The sequence below is a fragment of the Achroia grisella genome, unplaced genomic scaffold, assembly GCF_030625045.1.
Source record: "Achroia grisella isolate CSIRO2021 unplaced genomic scaffold, CSIRO_AGI_Agris_v1 utg114, whole genome shotgun sequence".
In the NCBI taxonomy this organism is placed as follows: domain Eukaryota; kingdom Metazoa; phylum Arthropoda; class Insecta; order Lepidoptera; family Pyralidae; genus Achroia; species Achroia grisella.
The window spans coordinates 2132347-2149739 of record NW_026712585.1 but is presented as its reverse complement, the minus strand read 5'-3'; the positions used below and the strand labels follow the sequence as shown (position 1 = coordinate 2149739).

General features: G+C 36.4%; 1 protein-coding gene across 1 annotated transcript in view; it reads left to right on the top strand.

Annotated features, from left to right (window-relative positions):
- Nucleotides 1-2215: 2215 nt before the first annotated feature.
- LOC131850309 (P protein-like) overlaps nucleotides 2216-17393 on the top strand; it is a 46337-nt gene continuing 31159 nt past the window's right edge. The window contains exon 1 of the mRNA XM_059200512.1: nucleotides 2216-2369. Within this exon, the coding sequence (XP_059056495.1) occupies nucleotides 2221-2369 (149 nt within the window). The 5' untranslated portion in view covers nucleotides 2216-2220. The remainder of the gene's footprint in view (nucleotides 2370-17393) is intronic.

Here is a 17393-nt window from a genome sequence, read left to right as displayed (position 1 = left end):
GACGTACATATTTTTTATATTCAAATATTGTATGCTATGAATAAACACTGTCTCTATTTTATTCATAATAATACAGAAAATAACTCTTTTCTATGCCTAAAATATACTTTTGAATTCCCAGAAAATGTCCTGTATTAGTTTTTTCTTTCAAGTTTGTTTTTGTTTTATATGTGTCTATGTACCTACATAATATATAGACGTGAATCAGCCTAATTACCAGTTATGACTGACTTTGTTGTTCATGAAATTTACCCAGCATTTATTTTTCGTAGACAAATACCACTACCACTGGAGGATCGACTATAATTGAATAATTTAATTTATAGTCCTGAACGAGTGCTGCTTGTAGTGACAGGTTTGCTCTAATCACTACGACAGATTTAGTCTTATTGTGTACTTAATATTTGACCCTAATAAATTACTGCTATTTGGTAGTATGTATTCGCACGTTTCTACTTAAAAATGTAAAGTTACAACTATTATTTAAAAGAGCAACAGGCAAGTTTCTTGCTCATTCTTCTTCTCAATCAGTTGGCTGTATGTTTAATATTTTCTCTATTTGAGTGGCTAATTGGTAGTTTGTATTCACACACTTCAACTTAAAAATGTAAAGTAATAATAAAATTATTTACAAGAGCAACAGGCAAGTTTCTTGCTCGCTCTTCTTGTGATGAGACAGCTTTCCGAATGAGCGGTAGATTAAAAGAAGGATTACTATGACTATTCAAAAGTGCTTAAATTAAGTTTAGTTGAATAAATGATTTTGTATTTTATTCAATTTATTTAAATTATAAGTTTGAACATTATTAACACAATGTGTGTGTGACAATGTGTTAATAATGTGTCTGTTTTTAATGCTGTGTTTTTTTCTTCATTTAATCTTTTTTCAAGTATAATTATAAAATATTATATATTCTGTATATTTCACTATAAAATCTATACCTAAGCGTACGAATTTTCATACTCCTCCATCCGCGTAAATTTCGTAAAAAGGCGTATAAAGATTTTGTTTCACGTATAGATAACAGTAACTAAAATAAAACAATAATTTTCAATATAATAATTTTATTGAGAGATTTAATTTATGTGTTTCAGACATAAAATACGTTTTATATACTTACTTGACTACATTCAAATTTATATAATGAAATAATAATAAAATTCTCCCAATTATCTACAAATGAATTTATATAAACGGTTATATAAAACTATAAGGCAATTATATATATCATTATTACGTAGTATGAAGAACATTATTCTTCGCAACTGATTAAACAATTAAATTATTTAAGTTATTTACATATAATAAGTTGAACGTATTATTGGAAAATCTAACAATATCTATGTCGATTTAATCTTCTCATACAAGTGGCAGCTGTAATAATAATTTGTAGACAATTCACACAGCGCCATCTAGACCCAAGTTAGGATAGCTAAAGCTTGTGTGATACAAATACATAGATTTTTTTTCATAAATACATACATATTGTACATAGAACACACTTAGACCGATACAAACAATTCATTCGCAACAATCATACTCATGTATATAACATGAGTATGATTGTTGCGAATGAATGTATGAATGATGCGAGAAATTGAACCCGCGAACATCGAAATTAAGGCGCTGTGCTAAACCACAAGACCAGCGGCACTAGGCCGTCAATCATTACGTTATCATGAACGATAGGGAATAAAATTATAATACAAAAAAAATACGTTCATAAGCGCCTAAAATGTCCCACATTAATAAATTATTTCTGATTTGATTTGATGATTGATGACAGTTAATATTTTTTTTGTAGTAACTTTATACAAATCATAATTAATACATCTAAATTAAATATACTTCAATTCATATATTTTTTTAATATTTGTGTTACTTGTGGGCTTTGATTCATTACCTGAACGCTGGAGGCCTTTTGTGTGCTGTACACTCGGGACATTCTCGAATGATGAGATGTCATTGCAGTTCTAACACCTGGGAATTCATTCCACTCATGAATTCCACCGTATATTCCGCATTTTTCTATCATTCATCTGTATGCAATTTAATCAATTTTATTTGTGTATGTGTGACATTTAGAGAGATTTTCTCGACGAACTGACTGAAAAATAAATATTAAAATACTATTAAAATCTAACTTAATTTGACTATAGTTAAATTAAGTTTTCATTAATCACTTTCTTTATCTTATTATTTTATTTGCAGCTTTAATTATGGATAAGTCGAACGACTTAGCGTCATCCACTATATTCTTCATCGGATCAAGTTCAGAAGAAATAGACAAGAGGAAACCTCGCTCCTTCTTTAAGAAGAATAGTATACTCAAGAATTCTTCTGCAGTATCCAATATAGATTATAATAGGTAAGAACATAATTATAATATATTTACTTCTAGTCAGATCTGACTTATTTATATTTGATAGCTTGTTTCTTAAGAAGGTTGTAGGCCATTAGACATCACTTGAGATATCACTTCTAGACTATGACCTTTAGGAGCCGAGCAGGTAGGGAGGTAAAATGATTGCTAACCTATAAAGTAAAGGCACGAATGTAATGCAAATCGAATGGTTGCAAACATAAAACGGCAGGGCACAGTTAGTGTATTGGAAAATCTGTTTGAAACAAGCTGTGTAAAAATGACACGTTGGTTTGAGTATGCGGAAACGATGTCAGATCAATGACTGATAATAAATACTATGATAGGATATGCAATGTTGAGATCGTTGAGATGCAAGCACTGCTGGAGGCCCTAGCTAACAGCATATCATGATCAGATGAATCGTGTGTTTTAACGAGTTATGTATAATTTTTTTGCATTAGTTTAAGACTAGTCCGTATGTATAAAAATAATCGAACATGTATCTCTCTGGCGACTCCCTAAGAGATCTGGTGTGTATTATAGTTAGATATATCTTCTTATACGTAAAATTCTCGTGTACCATTCCCGAAACGGCTTGACCGATTGTTATGGAATTTTATATTCAGTAGGTCTGGGAATCGGCTACTATCTATTTCACGCACCCCTAAATGGTAACGTTTGTCCACCTCTAACATTTTTTTTATAATATGGCATAATAAAATAACCCGAAACAACCCTACACCCTTCTACCATCAACCCATATTTTTTTAATAGCATTTTTAATTTATATGGAAAAAACAACCTTTGCCGTGACATATAGCATAGAGCTAGTATTGTATATAAAATATCAGAATCAACAAAACACAATCATATACTCTTCATTACATTTGTAACTTTAAAAAACTTTGTTGTTAAAAAAAATATGAGGGTGTGATTATGTCTGATAGAGATCTCAACCTCAGTAAATGTAATTAACAGGCAATGGTAGTGCACGAGCGTTTTAAACATATACATATATATATATATATATGTATGTACAATATAATAGTCATTTACCTTTGGGGGTAAGGGTTGTTATTAATGAGTGTAGTCCCGATAGATAGGGCTGTAAATCTAACGACAAATAGAGTACCGTCCGTAATAGTTATGAAACCAAGCGGTACTCGTTATTATATTTAGTATCGTTACTAGTTATTTTGGATATACTTGACAGGCAGTTTTTTTAACTGCACTCGGTACGTTGTAGTTTAATTGAGGCCCTAAATATTCATTCTTGTTAGTCGTTTTTTCTATAAACAACTGTAACTACCGCATGTAACTAACCGCACCGTAATAGAGTTTATTTCAAGAGGATTTTTTTTATAATTATACACGTGTTTTTCTTTACCTATAGCAATACTTTTATTTTATATATAAATTTTATAGCCACAACAACTAAGTTACAACATAAACCAGGTACTTCCAATAATAAGATAACTAAGAGCAACTGTAATTACTTTGTAACCTCAGTATATATCTAAGCAACAGTCAATAGATAACTACATTAACTATGTAACTAGGAACTATAAGAATTACAAAGTAACGACACGGTACTTCCGTACAAAAACTGTACTCGTTAGGTCGTCATTTTTCTTGTAATCTTCTATTATAATCTCGCCAGCATATACCACTACCTGCGTAGACAGGTGCACCTTTCATATCCATTAACTAGCTGTACCCGCGAAATCGTCAGCGTGGAATTTAACTTTATTTTCCTAATTTTTTTTTCTAATATAAAAGTAGCCTAAGTTACTCCTTATTACATCAGCTACCTGCCAAGAAAAGTCCCGTCAAAATCTGTCCAGCCATTTCAGAGATTAGCCGGAACAAAGAGGCAGAGAGACAAATTGTAAAAAATGTTATTTTGAATATATATTCATATGCTAGTAGTAAAAAACGGTTATTTCAATATTACAAACAGACACTCCAATTTTATTTATATGTATAGATGAAATAAAACTTTTTACTTTTCTGTACGGGCTTATATAGTAATGCAAATTGCACAATCGATTAAAATACATGATGTAATAGTTCAACCCGTATCTGCGCAACTAGATAGTGGGTCTTATCTCTAATATGGTTGTAGACATTAGTAATATTAAAGCACACATCACACAATTTGATACAATGTCGCTGAGTAGGCAACTATACATGTAATTTATAATAATATAATCAATGTTAGCCACCATCAAGTAATACTGCACTTTGCGAAGGCCCCTCAAACCCATCCGATCGATCCCCCGTCCAATTGAAACGGGATCGAAATTACGATGGCCTGAGCCGAGCTTGGATCCTCTAGCGGTGCCCTCACACTAAAGTCGTTTCTGTTAGTTTGGGAGTTGGTCTTCAGCCGCTTCATAAGTCCATCCGCGGGTTTGGAGTGCCATCTGCACTCGTCCGGTGGAGCTGTAAAAGCCAGCATGCGACAGCATTAGAGTAGTCCGAAAACAAAAACTTCCCGAAGGTTGACTGGTAGAGAATGCCTATAGCAATAAGTCCTCCTTCTGTACCATAATTTATTATTTTTAAACTTTCGTGTTTATTACACATTATTTATATTATTAACCGGGTCCTAACACGAATAATTTTATGTCAAATAAAGGTATTTACATCTTTCGACGTTTCGACTTTCGCTGTTACTCCAGTCTGCTCGTGAGCACGGCTAGTGCAACCCAGTCGAAAGTGTTAAGACCCGGTTAATAATATATATAACATATTTTATTGGTTCATAAAGTTTAAATAAATAAATAAAAATAGATCTGATCTAGCAGTTTAGCATACTGCCTTACTTCCGATGGTCACGGGTTCGGTTCCTCGCACGTTACAAACATTTGTATTCATGAGTATGATTGTTTGTATCGTTCTAGTTATTTTATATATATAACGTATTTATGTACTTATACCGGTTGTTTGGTAACACAATCTCTACTTAGCTTGGCACTAGATGGCGCTGTGTGAATGGTTCGCAGAGATTATTATTAATTTGATATAATGTCTTGACTACTAGATATGGCAGGAAAATGACAGAGTTCTATACATAGTCTACTAGAATAGAAAATCATTTATTCAAATAAACTTACATTGAAGCACTTTTGAATAGTCATTACATTTTTTTTAATCTACCGCTCATTCCGAAAGCTGTCTCTTCACAAGATGAACGAGCAAGAAACTTGCGTGTTGCTCTATTAAATAATTTTATTGTTACTTTACATTTTTAAGTGTGTGACTCAATAAATACTCAAATAGAGAAAATATTACATATACAGCCAACTGGTTGAGTAACTAAATAAGAGTAAATCAGTCGTAGTGATTAGAGCAGATCAGACCTTACAAGTTTTAGTCGACAGGACATAGTTACATAGTCAGTATAGGTACACAGTCAATGGTTCACCTGATGGTAAGTGGTACATTCAGGTGGACCGTCGGCTTGTTTATCATTCTAATTAAATAATTTAATGATGATTTTTTTTAAATGCATGAATATGTAATTGTACACCTGCTGACACTAACGGCTGGACACATAATGATGAGATGAGAATCAGTTAGCACATCTTGACGAATTCACCAGGAACATGCCTTGCGAAGGGATTCTCGTGGAGGTCGGTCTAGATAGGGTACATTTCTGTCAATGGGATCACCGTAGCCATAACAACCAGAGAGGGATTGTTTTTGTTGAAAATTTCCCGGACAGGAGAGTATAGAATTTCGTACACTTATATTTTTTAAGGAGTGCAGAATGCATTTTTTTTAATCTTATATATAAAATTCTCGTGTCACAGTTTTCGTTCCCATACTCCTCCGAAACGGCTTGACCGATTCTCATGAAATTTTGTGAGCGTATTGAGTAGGTCTGAGAATCGGCCAACATCTATTTTTCATCCCCCTAAATGTTAGGTGTAGTCCACCCTTAATTTTTTTTTTATTTTAAGGTAAAACAACGTTTGCCGTGACAGCTAGTTGTGCATAAAATTACATTAAATAAATAACATTACATATATTACACAATATCTGACACATACTCACATATACGACTATACTTATACTCTTTTGTTTATTCTTAAAGTCTGTGGTCAAATTGAAAATATGTAGATTTATATTGTTTCTATTATAGTCTTGCTATATTATATTTAAATGAATTATGGTCGAATCTCGACCACTAGGCGACTACTATTTATTATAGACTAGCTACTCGCCATAGCTTCGAACGGGTGTACACGTACATATATTGTACATATAAACATACCTCTTAATTATTGTTATCTTATAATTGAATTATCAACAAAACATACAAATGGGAAAATCACAATATTATTATAATTGAATTTTAAATTAAAAATAAGTATATATTTAAGTATTAACTATTAATTAATATATATAAGATATAATAAAAAACATAATTTGTATTTATAGGTCGTAACTTAGCAATCCCTCCAGAGAAATACATTTAAAAACACATAAAACTTTTGCCGCATCAAATCACGGCAGAAGTAGAAAAATCTATTATTATACATATATGATGAGAAATAAAACACAATAGAAGATAAAAAAACCTCTTGAATCACTCTATCTATTGCTCAAAACTGCATTAAATCCGTAGCGTAGTTTAAAAGGTCTAAACGAACAGACTGCGGTAGTGACTTTGTTTTATACTATGTAAGTAAGTGTATGTAAGATTAATAAGGATTATTAGCCCAAGAGCCCACGACTGCCAGACATACGTCATTTTAGTAAACGTGAAAGTTCTTGTATGTGTGTCCCCAACACAGGTAAGAACGATCCCCAAACATGAAACCTGGATCGTGGTTCCTTTGGCAGGTACCAGGTAACAAAGGTGTAAATAAATCATATCAAATTCGTTATTATGACGTATGTCTGGCCGTCGTGGGCTCTTGCTCTATATAATATGTTGTACTAAAAACTTGGAACATTTAGTTTGTGGTTGTACGTTTTTTTTTTTTTTTTTTTTTTTTTTTTTTTTTTTTTTTTTTTTTTTTTTTTTTTTTTTTTTTTTTTTTCGGACTACTCTAATACTGTTGGCCGTAGCTGGCCTTTACAGCTTCACCGGACGTTATGGGGCGAGTGCAGATGGCACTCCAAACCCGCGGAAGGACTTATGGAGCGGCTGAAGGCCAACTCCTGCCCGACGGATACGACTTTAGTCTGAGGGCACCACTAGGGGTTCGAACCTCGGCTCAGGCCGTCGTAATTTCTATCTCCGTTTGATCGGAAGGGCGTCCGGGGGCGCCGGTGTGGAGCGCCCGGTTGAATGCGCGATATTGTGTGTTTGAGGTCGTCGTCTTCGCCGGCGAGGACGGTGTCGTGTGTGTGTGTAAAAGTGTGGTCGGGGTGGAACGGGTGGGCCCGTGGGGAGGTTACCTGCCGTTATGGGGTCGTCGGGGTCAATGAGAACGTGCCTCGGGCGACGTTGTCGCGTATGTCGGATATTACTCCTCGGTGCGTAGTCGACCGCACTGACTATAAGCGGATTAATTGGGCAGAGTCGAAGTAGCGTCGAGACGCTTCCTTCATAAACTGCTTGATGGAGGGCAGATTAAGATCGCGGTGGAGATCTACGCTGCGAACGAACCACGGCGCACCGGTGGCTCGACGCAGAAACCTATTCTGAATGACCTGTAGTCTGTTGATTAAGCAGTAGGGTATGTGGGCGAATACGGGACTAGCGTAGGTCATGATGGGACGGATGCAAGCCTTGTATAATGTCAGCTTGTTGCGAAGCGACATTTTACTGTGCTTGTTAATAAAAGGATAGAGTCGCCCTAGTATAAAGGCGGCTCGGTCGCGGACACGCTTGATGTGAGGACGAAACGTTAGTTTCCTATCTAGGGTGACGCCGAGATATTTCGTTTTCGAAACCCACGGGATGTTTTGGCCGAATAGTTCGATCGGGTGATTCATAGAGTCGAATTCCCTGCTAAAGTACACTGCTGCACTTTTTTCGGGATTGACTTCTATGCGCCACCGACGGAACCATTCGCCCAGTATCGTTACGGCTTTCTGAAGCCGTCTGGCTATTGTCGCACGGGACTTGGCGGATGTAAAGAGAGCCGTGTCATCGGCAAACAGCGATATTTCGACTTTTAAGTCGGAGAATTTGGGGATGTCGTTGGTGTACAACGAGTAGAGCATCGGAGAGAGGACGGCGCCCTGAGGGACGCCGGCTCGTATGGGGTGCGGGTCGGATAACGCTCCGTTTATACGGTAGCGATAAGAGCGATTCGACAGGAAATCTCGTACAATGAGTACTAGCCTGTCGGGGACACCTAACTGATGAAGCTTGTAAATCAAGCCGTTGTGCCAGACTTTATCGAAAGCCTTAGCCACATCGAAAAATAGGACGCCTGTACCGCCTTTGGGGGACTTGGTGGCGAAGTACAGAGTGTTTTTGTGAATGTGCTCCGTGATGCGGTGCACTTGATGGACGCATGAGTGTTTGGCTCGGAAGCCAAACTGCTCATTGATGAGCAGGCCTTTGGAGTATATAAACTCCTTTAGGCGGGCGAGGAGGATTCGTTCGTACAGCTTGCCTATAGCCTTGAGGAGGCTGATAGGACGATAACTGGACGGGTCGGATTTATGGTTGTACGTAGGAAACGTAACCTATTTATAGTACAGTTCAAGGTCATTACTCACACCGGTTTATTCCGGTTGGACGCATAATGTGAGACAAAAAATCTAGTCAAGTGCGAACCGTGCATGCTCACTGTCGATTCCGTACAATTAGTATAAATTAGTGTAATGGAATGGTGCACTCGCCTGCCCTAACGGTATATGCTGGTGTCCAGTGGAGGATGATAGGATGAATATGAGGTCAGGTCAGTTAGCCCATCGTGTCTAATTCACCAAAAATTTAACATGATGGTTTCCAGGGGGAACTGCGTGGAGGTCAACCTGACATGGTACATCTAGCAATTCCATTATCGTCCATATAAATAAAAATTCACCCTCTATAACTTTCTTAACTAAGCCTAACTTGAAACAATGCTATTATTTTTATTTATATTTCTGTGTATTTGTTACTCTGTATTTTTAAAACATTTTCTCCCTTTGGCAATTATTCCGTACCTACGTCCTTTCACTTTTGCAATATTATGTATATTTCGTAAAAAAATCATCTGCTATTCTGTTCACGTGTTCCTACGTGCCCGAACTAATGTTACATACCCTTTCTTATAGTAATCGGCATATATTTAATGGTACGGTAGTGTAGTTAGTGTGTGTAGTTTAGCAAACTACTTTCGATGATTGTGGGTTCGATTTCCCGGACGATGCAAAATGTTTTTATGGGTATGATTGTACATATTGGTCTGGGTGTTTTCTACGTACATCATGAATATATTTAGAAAACAACTACAACGTAACGTAAGTACAACAAGTAATAACAAAATACCAAAATTTTTATTATAGCAGTTGTATAGTACCCGTAACACAAGCTATGCTTAGTTTTGCCACAGATGGCTTTGCTTATCTAATTAAATACGTAGAATCGAACCCGCGACCATCGAAATATTGTCAACTATGTAATTTTTTACAGAAAAGCGCTATAGCGGTTGATCACCGAGTAAATTTTCTGTAAAAAATTACATAGCTGACAATATAACTTTGTATATATTTACAAGAATATTTCAAATAAGTCGAGTAGTTGGGTTTATTCAATGCAAACAAACAAACGTATAAATATTAAAATATTTCTTCCTTATAATATCTATAGAGACTGGAATGCATTGCTTGCGAGGCTTTGTAACTTCACACTCTTAATATATATACCAGTATATATATATAGTTCAGTTCAGCGCCTTCTCTTGTGTTTACATCAATGCATTTGTTGTTCAGTCCGTATGTGTATCTCTGTCTAAGTTGCATTTTTCTTGTGTGGGAAGAGGTGTCGAGGTCACCACGCGAACAAACAAACTGCCACGCGAATCTGAACCTTAACGCAACAAGGATAATTGCAACGGCTGTTATAAACAGTGAAGTTATAAACATCAAGTTACAACCTTTTCAAGCTACTGCAAAATGTAGGTTCATAATTCAAAGTTTGTTGTGAGGTACGAGTATATATAATTTTCCAATTGACATAGTTAGTTATCAATGTTTAATGTTATAGAGAAACTCATTATAAATTTATTAATAACATATTGTAATTTGAATAATGTGAATTAAATATTGTAATGGGTGAAAACTGTAATTATTACAGCCTATGCTGTAAATACTATAAATGACATAGTAGAGTATCTTGAACAGTCATGCCAAAGTTCGAACTTGGCGACGTGGTGAGCCGGGTCAATGAGTTCCCTCTAATATGCATGAGTGCAATGATGGCTGCCTCATCAGTCATACTTGTGGACGGGTGGTGCCTGTAGGGACTGGACTGTTTGGGTTACGAACACTGATTAGACTATTTGCATTTAACAAAATTGCTATAACATATGTTGGTGGTCACTCTATTCTCCCAAATTCGAATTTAAGAATGAATATGTATTATTGTAAACGTGTTCGACCATATTTGAAAAGAATACAAGCTGAGTTTCTTGTCAGTTCTTCTCATACCGAAAGCATTCCGAACTGACGGAAGATTTGACATAACATAAGAGTCTGTAATAGACCTACATGAATAAAGATATTTTGATTGGATTTGAAAGTACCTATTAAAACATCATATTACGTGAAATTCTGAACTAATTCCCAAATGAGTATCAAATAGAAGTGCTTTTCAATAACGAAAGTACCGAAACAGCAATTAATCGTTACATCTTGATACTCCATTTTAAATCCAATTCATAAGAAATAGGAAATATTTTCAAAACTTTAGTTCACAGAAGATTTTATCTGTACACATAAAAATTATTAGTGTGTTGACTATGTACCTAATAATAATAAAATCTCAGGATAATTCACATTGTGCCTGGATAGGTCTAGATGTAGATTTAATTTCCACAAACTAATTGTTTATTTGACTGACAGACTTCCGATGCATATTTCATATATATATTTTTATTTATAAATATACGCTACTATAGTCCTAATTTTTCGTTCAATACTTAAAGTTTTTATAGTAACTGCATGGGCAAGGGTGAGGGACAGGTTTGGCCTTGTGTAGACACTACTGCACTGACTTGGTGTTAAATAATATTTTTTAATAACTACTTGTATTATATACATTGTAGGTGATAGAATGAGTGGACTGTATGTGTAATGTAAATCAAACAATGGATAGAAAATGGAAAATACTTATAATGAAGATAGATACGTGTACAAGCGGTTGTAGGCAAAAAGTGACAAATAAAAAATATATGACAATTCTAAAAGAAAATACATTTAAAATTGGTAGAAAAATGAATATATAAAAATGTGCAAAGAATTTGCAACATACCGACCCCTGGTGCAGAACTGCACAAACTAGCCAAAATAAGGAGAAACCGAAATCTAAGAGTTCTAATATGACTTTTTGAAGAGGCGGCGAAGCAAACCCCTGCAGTAGTTCTACTACGTCCACCACCCTAACAACACTTTTGTTTCATTGGAAAAGTCGCTGTACTGGATCCACGAAGTTACTCTCGGTAGGTTTTCGTCCACGATCACAACCAAATCGCTAGTGTATAGCATTGCGCTCTTTATTATTATTTAGACATGGTTACATGGAATCTGATATTTTCTTTAGCTTACCGAATGAGTCTCTGTCATGTAAGGCTTCAGTTTTAGTTCGGTTAAATGATGATCCAAATAAAACCTGTTGGGATTTCTTCGTCATCATTTTCCACTAAGCCATGACTGAGGATGAGTGACTGTGGCTTATGCTTCGTCAATAGACGGTCAATTTGAAGCGACTTTTGTACAGCAGGACGAGTCTCTCCCAACAACCTCCAAAAGACTGGGCAGCTGTTGGTATATAGCACTGTTGGTAGTAAAATTAGGAACGGGAGACCAACTCATGGTGGCTGAATCTTCAGACAGGTTGTGGACGAACAATAAATAAATAAATAGCTCTAGATGTTAATCAGGTGGATAGAGCAATATGTTTTTATGTCTTCGGCCGACAGTAGTAATCATTGGGCTGAAGTATTCTTGTCCAGTGAATGGAAAAGATCGACGATGATGAGCAGGCCGTTGTGGAAGAACATCTCCAGTCATTAGGCTCTGTCTTTTCTCGGCTTCTATGATAGTGATAGCGACAGGTTACGTTTCGGACGGTATCACGTAAGTTATTAGCTTGATGCTTCCATCTGAGCGCAAGACATTGTCTTCTCCTATCACAAATGAAAAGTTTAATTAAGTCACTCGTTTTCGCGATTGGTTGTGGTCTCGTGATACGCTGGATATCTTCTTCGAAGCTATCTTGTTGAACGCGATGTAAGATATGCCTTTCTGTGGTTTTTATCAGTTCTGCTGTCGTAGTTGATAAAGTGGTGGACGCAGACATCTTACGTTGACGGGTTCGAGCCACTATTTTTGAGCCAGGAATCACGCTATCTATAAACGAGCGAAATTTAAAAAGATCAAAAATACGAGAAGTGGCATGATATAAAAGTGACCAGTGATGGAATGGAGCAGAGTTAGATGTAATGACCCGATGAACAGCCAATGAATAAATTGTTGATATGAGCGTGGTATGAGCGTTGTTCATGTTCAGTTTGAATAACGGGCTGAACAGGTGGTTTTATAGGCCACTTTTTAGGAGACTGTATTGACGGCTCCGTATAGCATCGGTGTTTACTTGTGTTATTGGACAACACACTAGTCGAAAATTGACAATAATTAATACGTTCAGTAGGTTTACTTTTACTACAATCCACTCCGTATGAAGTCCAACCCAATAACGTACGACAGGCTACAGGTTCATTGCGCTTACCTGTACGAACTTCACGAGAGATTAACAAATGCCAGTCTTCGGCACCAATGAGTATAGTAGGTGTAGCATTATTATGTGACAAAAACTTGGATAAATCGCGTAAGTGGTTATAACTTGTCAATGTCTCTTTGAGCAATGACTGCGCATGTAAACCAAGAGATGTTATAGCCCTAGCATGTTTTATAAAATAAATATTAGTTGCATACTTACCTTTTATATAAAAATCTACATAACTAATGGTAGTGTTTTTATGTAGGCCACCTATACCATTGACAGTTATAGGTTCCTTGGGTCCAGTTAGTCCGATTTGAGTGGCAACGACTGAATCAATTAATGTGGCCGTACTACCATCGTCTAACAATGCGTATGTGTCATAACTACCAGTTAATCCGAAAACAGTGACAGGTACAATTTTTAATAAAACATTTGTATATGTTGACAGGGTTCGTTTGGTTTGCGAAATACCGGTGTTACTAACAAAAACCTTATCTTTCAACATGACATTAGGATATGGTGACGTAAGCATCTCATTTTGAGTTGCAGTGGCACACACTGTATTATTCGTGAGCAGTGTATCGGGTGCCTGGGACGACACTAACGTATCCTGTCTACCATGGAGAAGAGGATGATGACGAAACGAACAGCCGTTTATTCCACAAGGATTTACCTTGCATGACTTCCATAAATGTGAACTCTGTCGAAGACATTTGTAACAAACCTTACATTTTCGTATCCAACTCCATCTGTCATCGACTGACAATGACTTAAATTCGTCGCAAGATTGAATGTTGTGACTTCTTTTACAATAAACGCATTCGACCTTATTTATTTTTAATTTGGAATGAGACGTAGAATGTATATTTTCACGTTTAAATTGTTTATTAGCAAAGTGACTTATATGCGTCTGTTGTGTTGCTAAAGAAAGTGCCCCTTCAGGAGATAGACAGAAACTAATATGACGCTCGTGTTCTTTTGTCAAAAATTCAGACAGAACCTCTAACTTAGATAGGTCCGGGTTCGCTTGACTAAATCCAGACGCGTAATCTGTCCACCTTAATTTTATGTTAGGATTTAATTTTCCTAAAATAGAATAGAATAGTTCTGGAGAGTGTAAATACTCCCTACGATTTAATAGTTTTATAGTAGAAAGACTATTCCGTACCTTATTAGCGATAGTACTTAATTCTTTAAGTTCATTACCCAACCGCGGTAGCGACTTCAAAGTTTGTACCTCGCCGAAGACGATCATCTCGGGTGACGCAAAATTACGCTCGAGTGCGCACATGATCTCTTCGGGATTCTCTGCAGAGACGAGAAGTGAAGAGACGGCTTCTCGTGCGGGACCACGTAGCGCGTTTTGTAAACGTGCAACGTTCTCTACAGGAGAATAAAACGGTTTAGAACTATCGTACATTTTTTTGAACTGTAGCCACTGCAATGCGTTCCCTGTAAACGGAAATAACTCAGTCCTACAGTGCTTCCGCATGCCATGAGTAGTGGCTAAAGCATTGGCTACATCAGCCATGTTGGCGGTAATTTGTAATAATAAGTGTGAGTTATCATTATTACTGCCTAATATTGGCATATGCTGTTGTTCACCCGCTACATTTGCCAGGAAGTGTGAGGTCGGCCGTGACATGGCCGCCTGTCTGGATGTATGGGGAACAGAACCTGCATGTGTTGGACACGAGAGGTGTGCTGCTATTTGCGAAGCAGCAGCCTGAGAGGCTACCGGTACCGTAGGTGCCAGATAGCTAGGCTGTGGGACCTCGCGTTGTTCCTCACTGTTGTCACGTACCTTAGTATTTACATTGTTCTTTACCCATTTCTGTGTTCTCATACGAGTACATGTGCTCCTACTTCGCCCGCTACCTTCACAGTCCGCATCCGCATTGATTTGTTCGATCTTGGCACGAAATTCGGCATCTTCAACTTCCGAAAGACGTTGTGCAAGCATAGCCTCGCGCTCGTACTGCCGTCGCTTGTAAGCGGCTTCAACAGCAGCCCTACGCATCTTTACGGATGAAGATGAAACCCGAGATTTGGATTGTGCTGAACGCAAACTACACGCGGCGTCGCCGTCGTCTACACAAATCCTATCAACTACGTCTACAATCGATGAACCGCGACTATGACATAATGATTCGGCGTGAGATGTAGTAGGAACGTTATGTGATGCCATGATTTTACTTCTACTGCGAGTGATCATAAATGAATGATATGGCACTACAATATATGTATGAAACTATGTACTACGAATGAAACAATAAATGAAAATATTGGGATGGTATTTTTTTTGTTTGCCTCGAAGGACCAAAATGTAGGTGATAGAATGAGTGGACTGTATGTGTAATGTAAATCAAACAATGGATAGAAAATGGAAAATACTTATAATGAAGATAGATACGTGTACATACGGTTGTAGGCAAAAAGTGACAAATAAAAAATATATGACAATTCTAAAAGAAAATACATTTAAAATTGGTAGAAAAATGAATATATAAAAATGTGCAAAGAGTTTGCAACATACATACACTGGATAAGGTAACTTAATTAAGTCCATTGTAACTGTTTTTTGCGCATTAAACTTATTATTATATTATGTATCGGTCACCTACTGGCTGAATATTCCGGTGGAGATACGCAGTGGAGTTCTAAAATGAGTAACTGGCCATTAATAAAGCTAATTTTCATTTTAATAAAAAAAAGAGCATGTACGCCCGCCGTCTTTTGTTTTTATTATTTAAAAGATCATAAGAATGACATTTTCTGCTTTTCTTTTTTATATTAAATAATTATTTATACCTACGCGCTTCATAGAACAAAAGTTTTGGAAAATTAGACTAGACAAAGATACCGTCTAACTATTTCGCGAGTGGCGTTCGTCATATTCCGCAAGAGACTCCGTTTTCCTGCTATCTCTTTCTGTCCAGACCTGGTGTGTGTATTGTTCTTTGATAGAGCTATGGATTGGATTGCAGGTCAGTAGATATCGTTATTTTATTTGTTGTCACGCAGTCAGAGACTGTATAAATTTGTGGAAGGACGCCCAGTAGATCCGGTTAAGTTGCCGCGTGTAGTGGCTTTACACGTCGCTACACCAGTGCCATCTAGTCCCAAGCTAAGCAGAGCTTGTGTTATGAGTATTTGACAACTGATATAAATACACAGATACATTTTACTACATAGATTAGATACATACTTATTACATCCGCTACCTGCCAATAAAAGTACCGTCAAAATCGGTCCAGCCATTTCAGAGATTAGCCGGAACAAACAGCCAGACAGAGAGACAAAAATTGTAAAAAACTTTATTTTGGTGCATGTAGGTACAGTATTTATATTCATATGCATGTAGTAAGAAACGGTTATTTCAATATTACAAACAGACACTCCAATTTTATTTATACGTATAGTTAATATACACCGTCCGTGCGAAACCGGGGTGGGTAACTAACTAGTTGTATATACTTCGTAATCCACTTGCCAGATGATCTAATTAATGGGACTTTATCTCCTGTTATCATTAATCGGTAGAGCGCCATAATCATCTAGAAACTCTAATGATAAAAATATAAAAACCAGTTCTGTTTTAGCAGATACTGGTATCTAGTACCATTTCTACACACAACATTGTTGTAGGAACTGTCAATGAAAATTGAACTCTTTGGTATACACAATACTGTTGAATTGGGAATATCCTCGTTTTGGCACTCGGTTGATAAAACTCCGCGCCATGTATACATTCAGTAGGAAAGTTTGTGATACCTAGTAAAAAAGCGTCACTGTTTACAAATAAGTTCGTGGTGTTGCTACCTTCGTAGTTTTACCTCTAGAATTGGAATATTTCATCATTCTTCGATATAAGCAACAAGTAGCATAGAAGGTAATGTTTTTTAATCGTAACTAAAATTTTTAGTTTTTTTGTGTAATTTTGTTATTCAAGTATAGCTATTTATGTATCAACAACTGTTGTTATTTTTTTTTAAATAAATATTATATTATCCCTTGATATACAAACAACAAAAACTAAATAATCACTGTTTTTTATTCAGTTGTAATTATTGATGAGTAAGTATAAGGTATGTGATATTTACTACAAACAATTACAGTTCATTTAA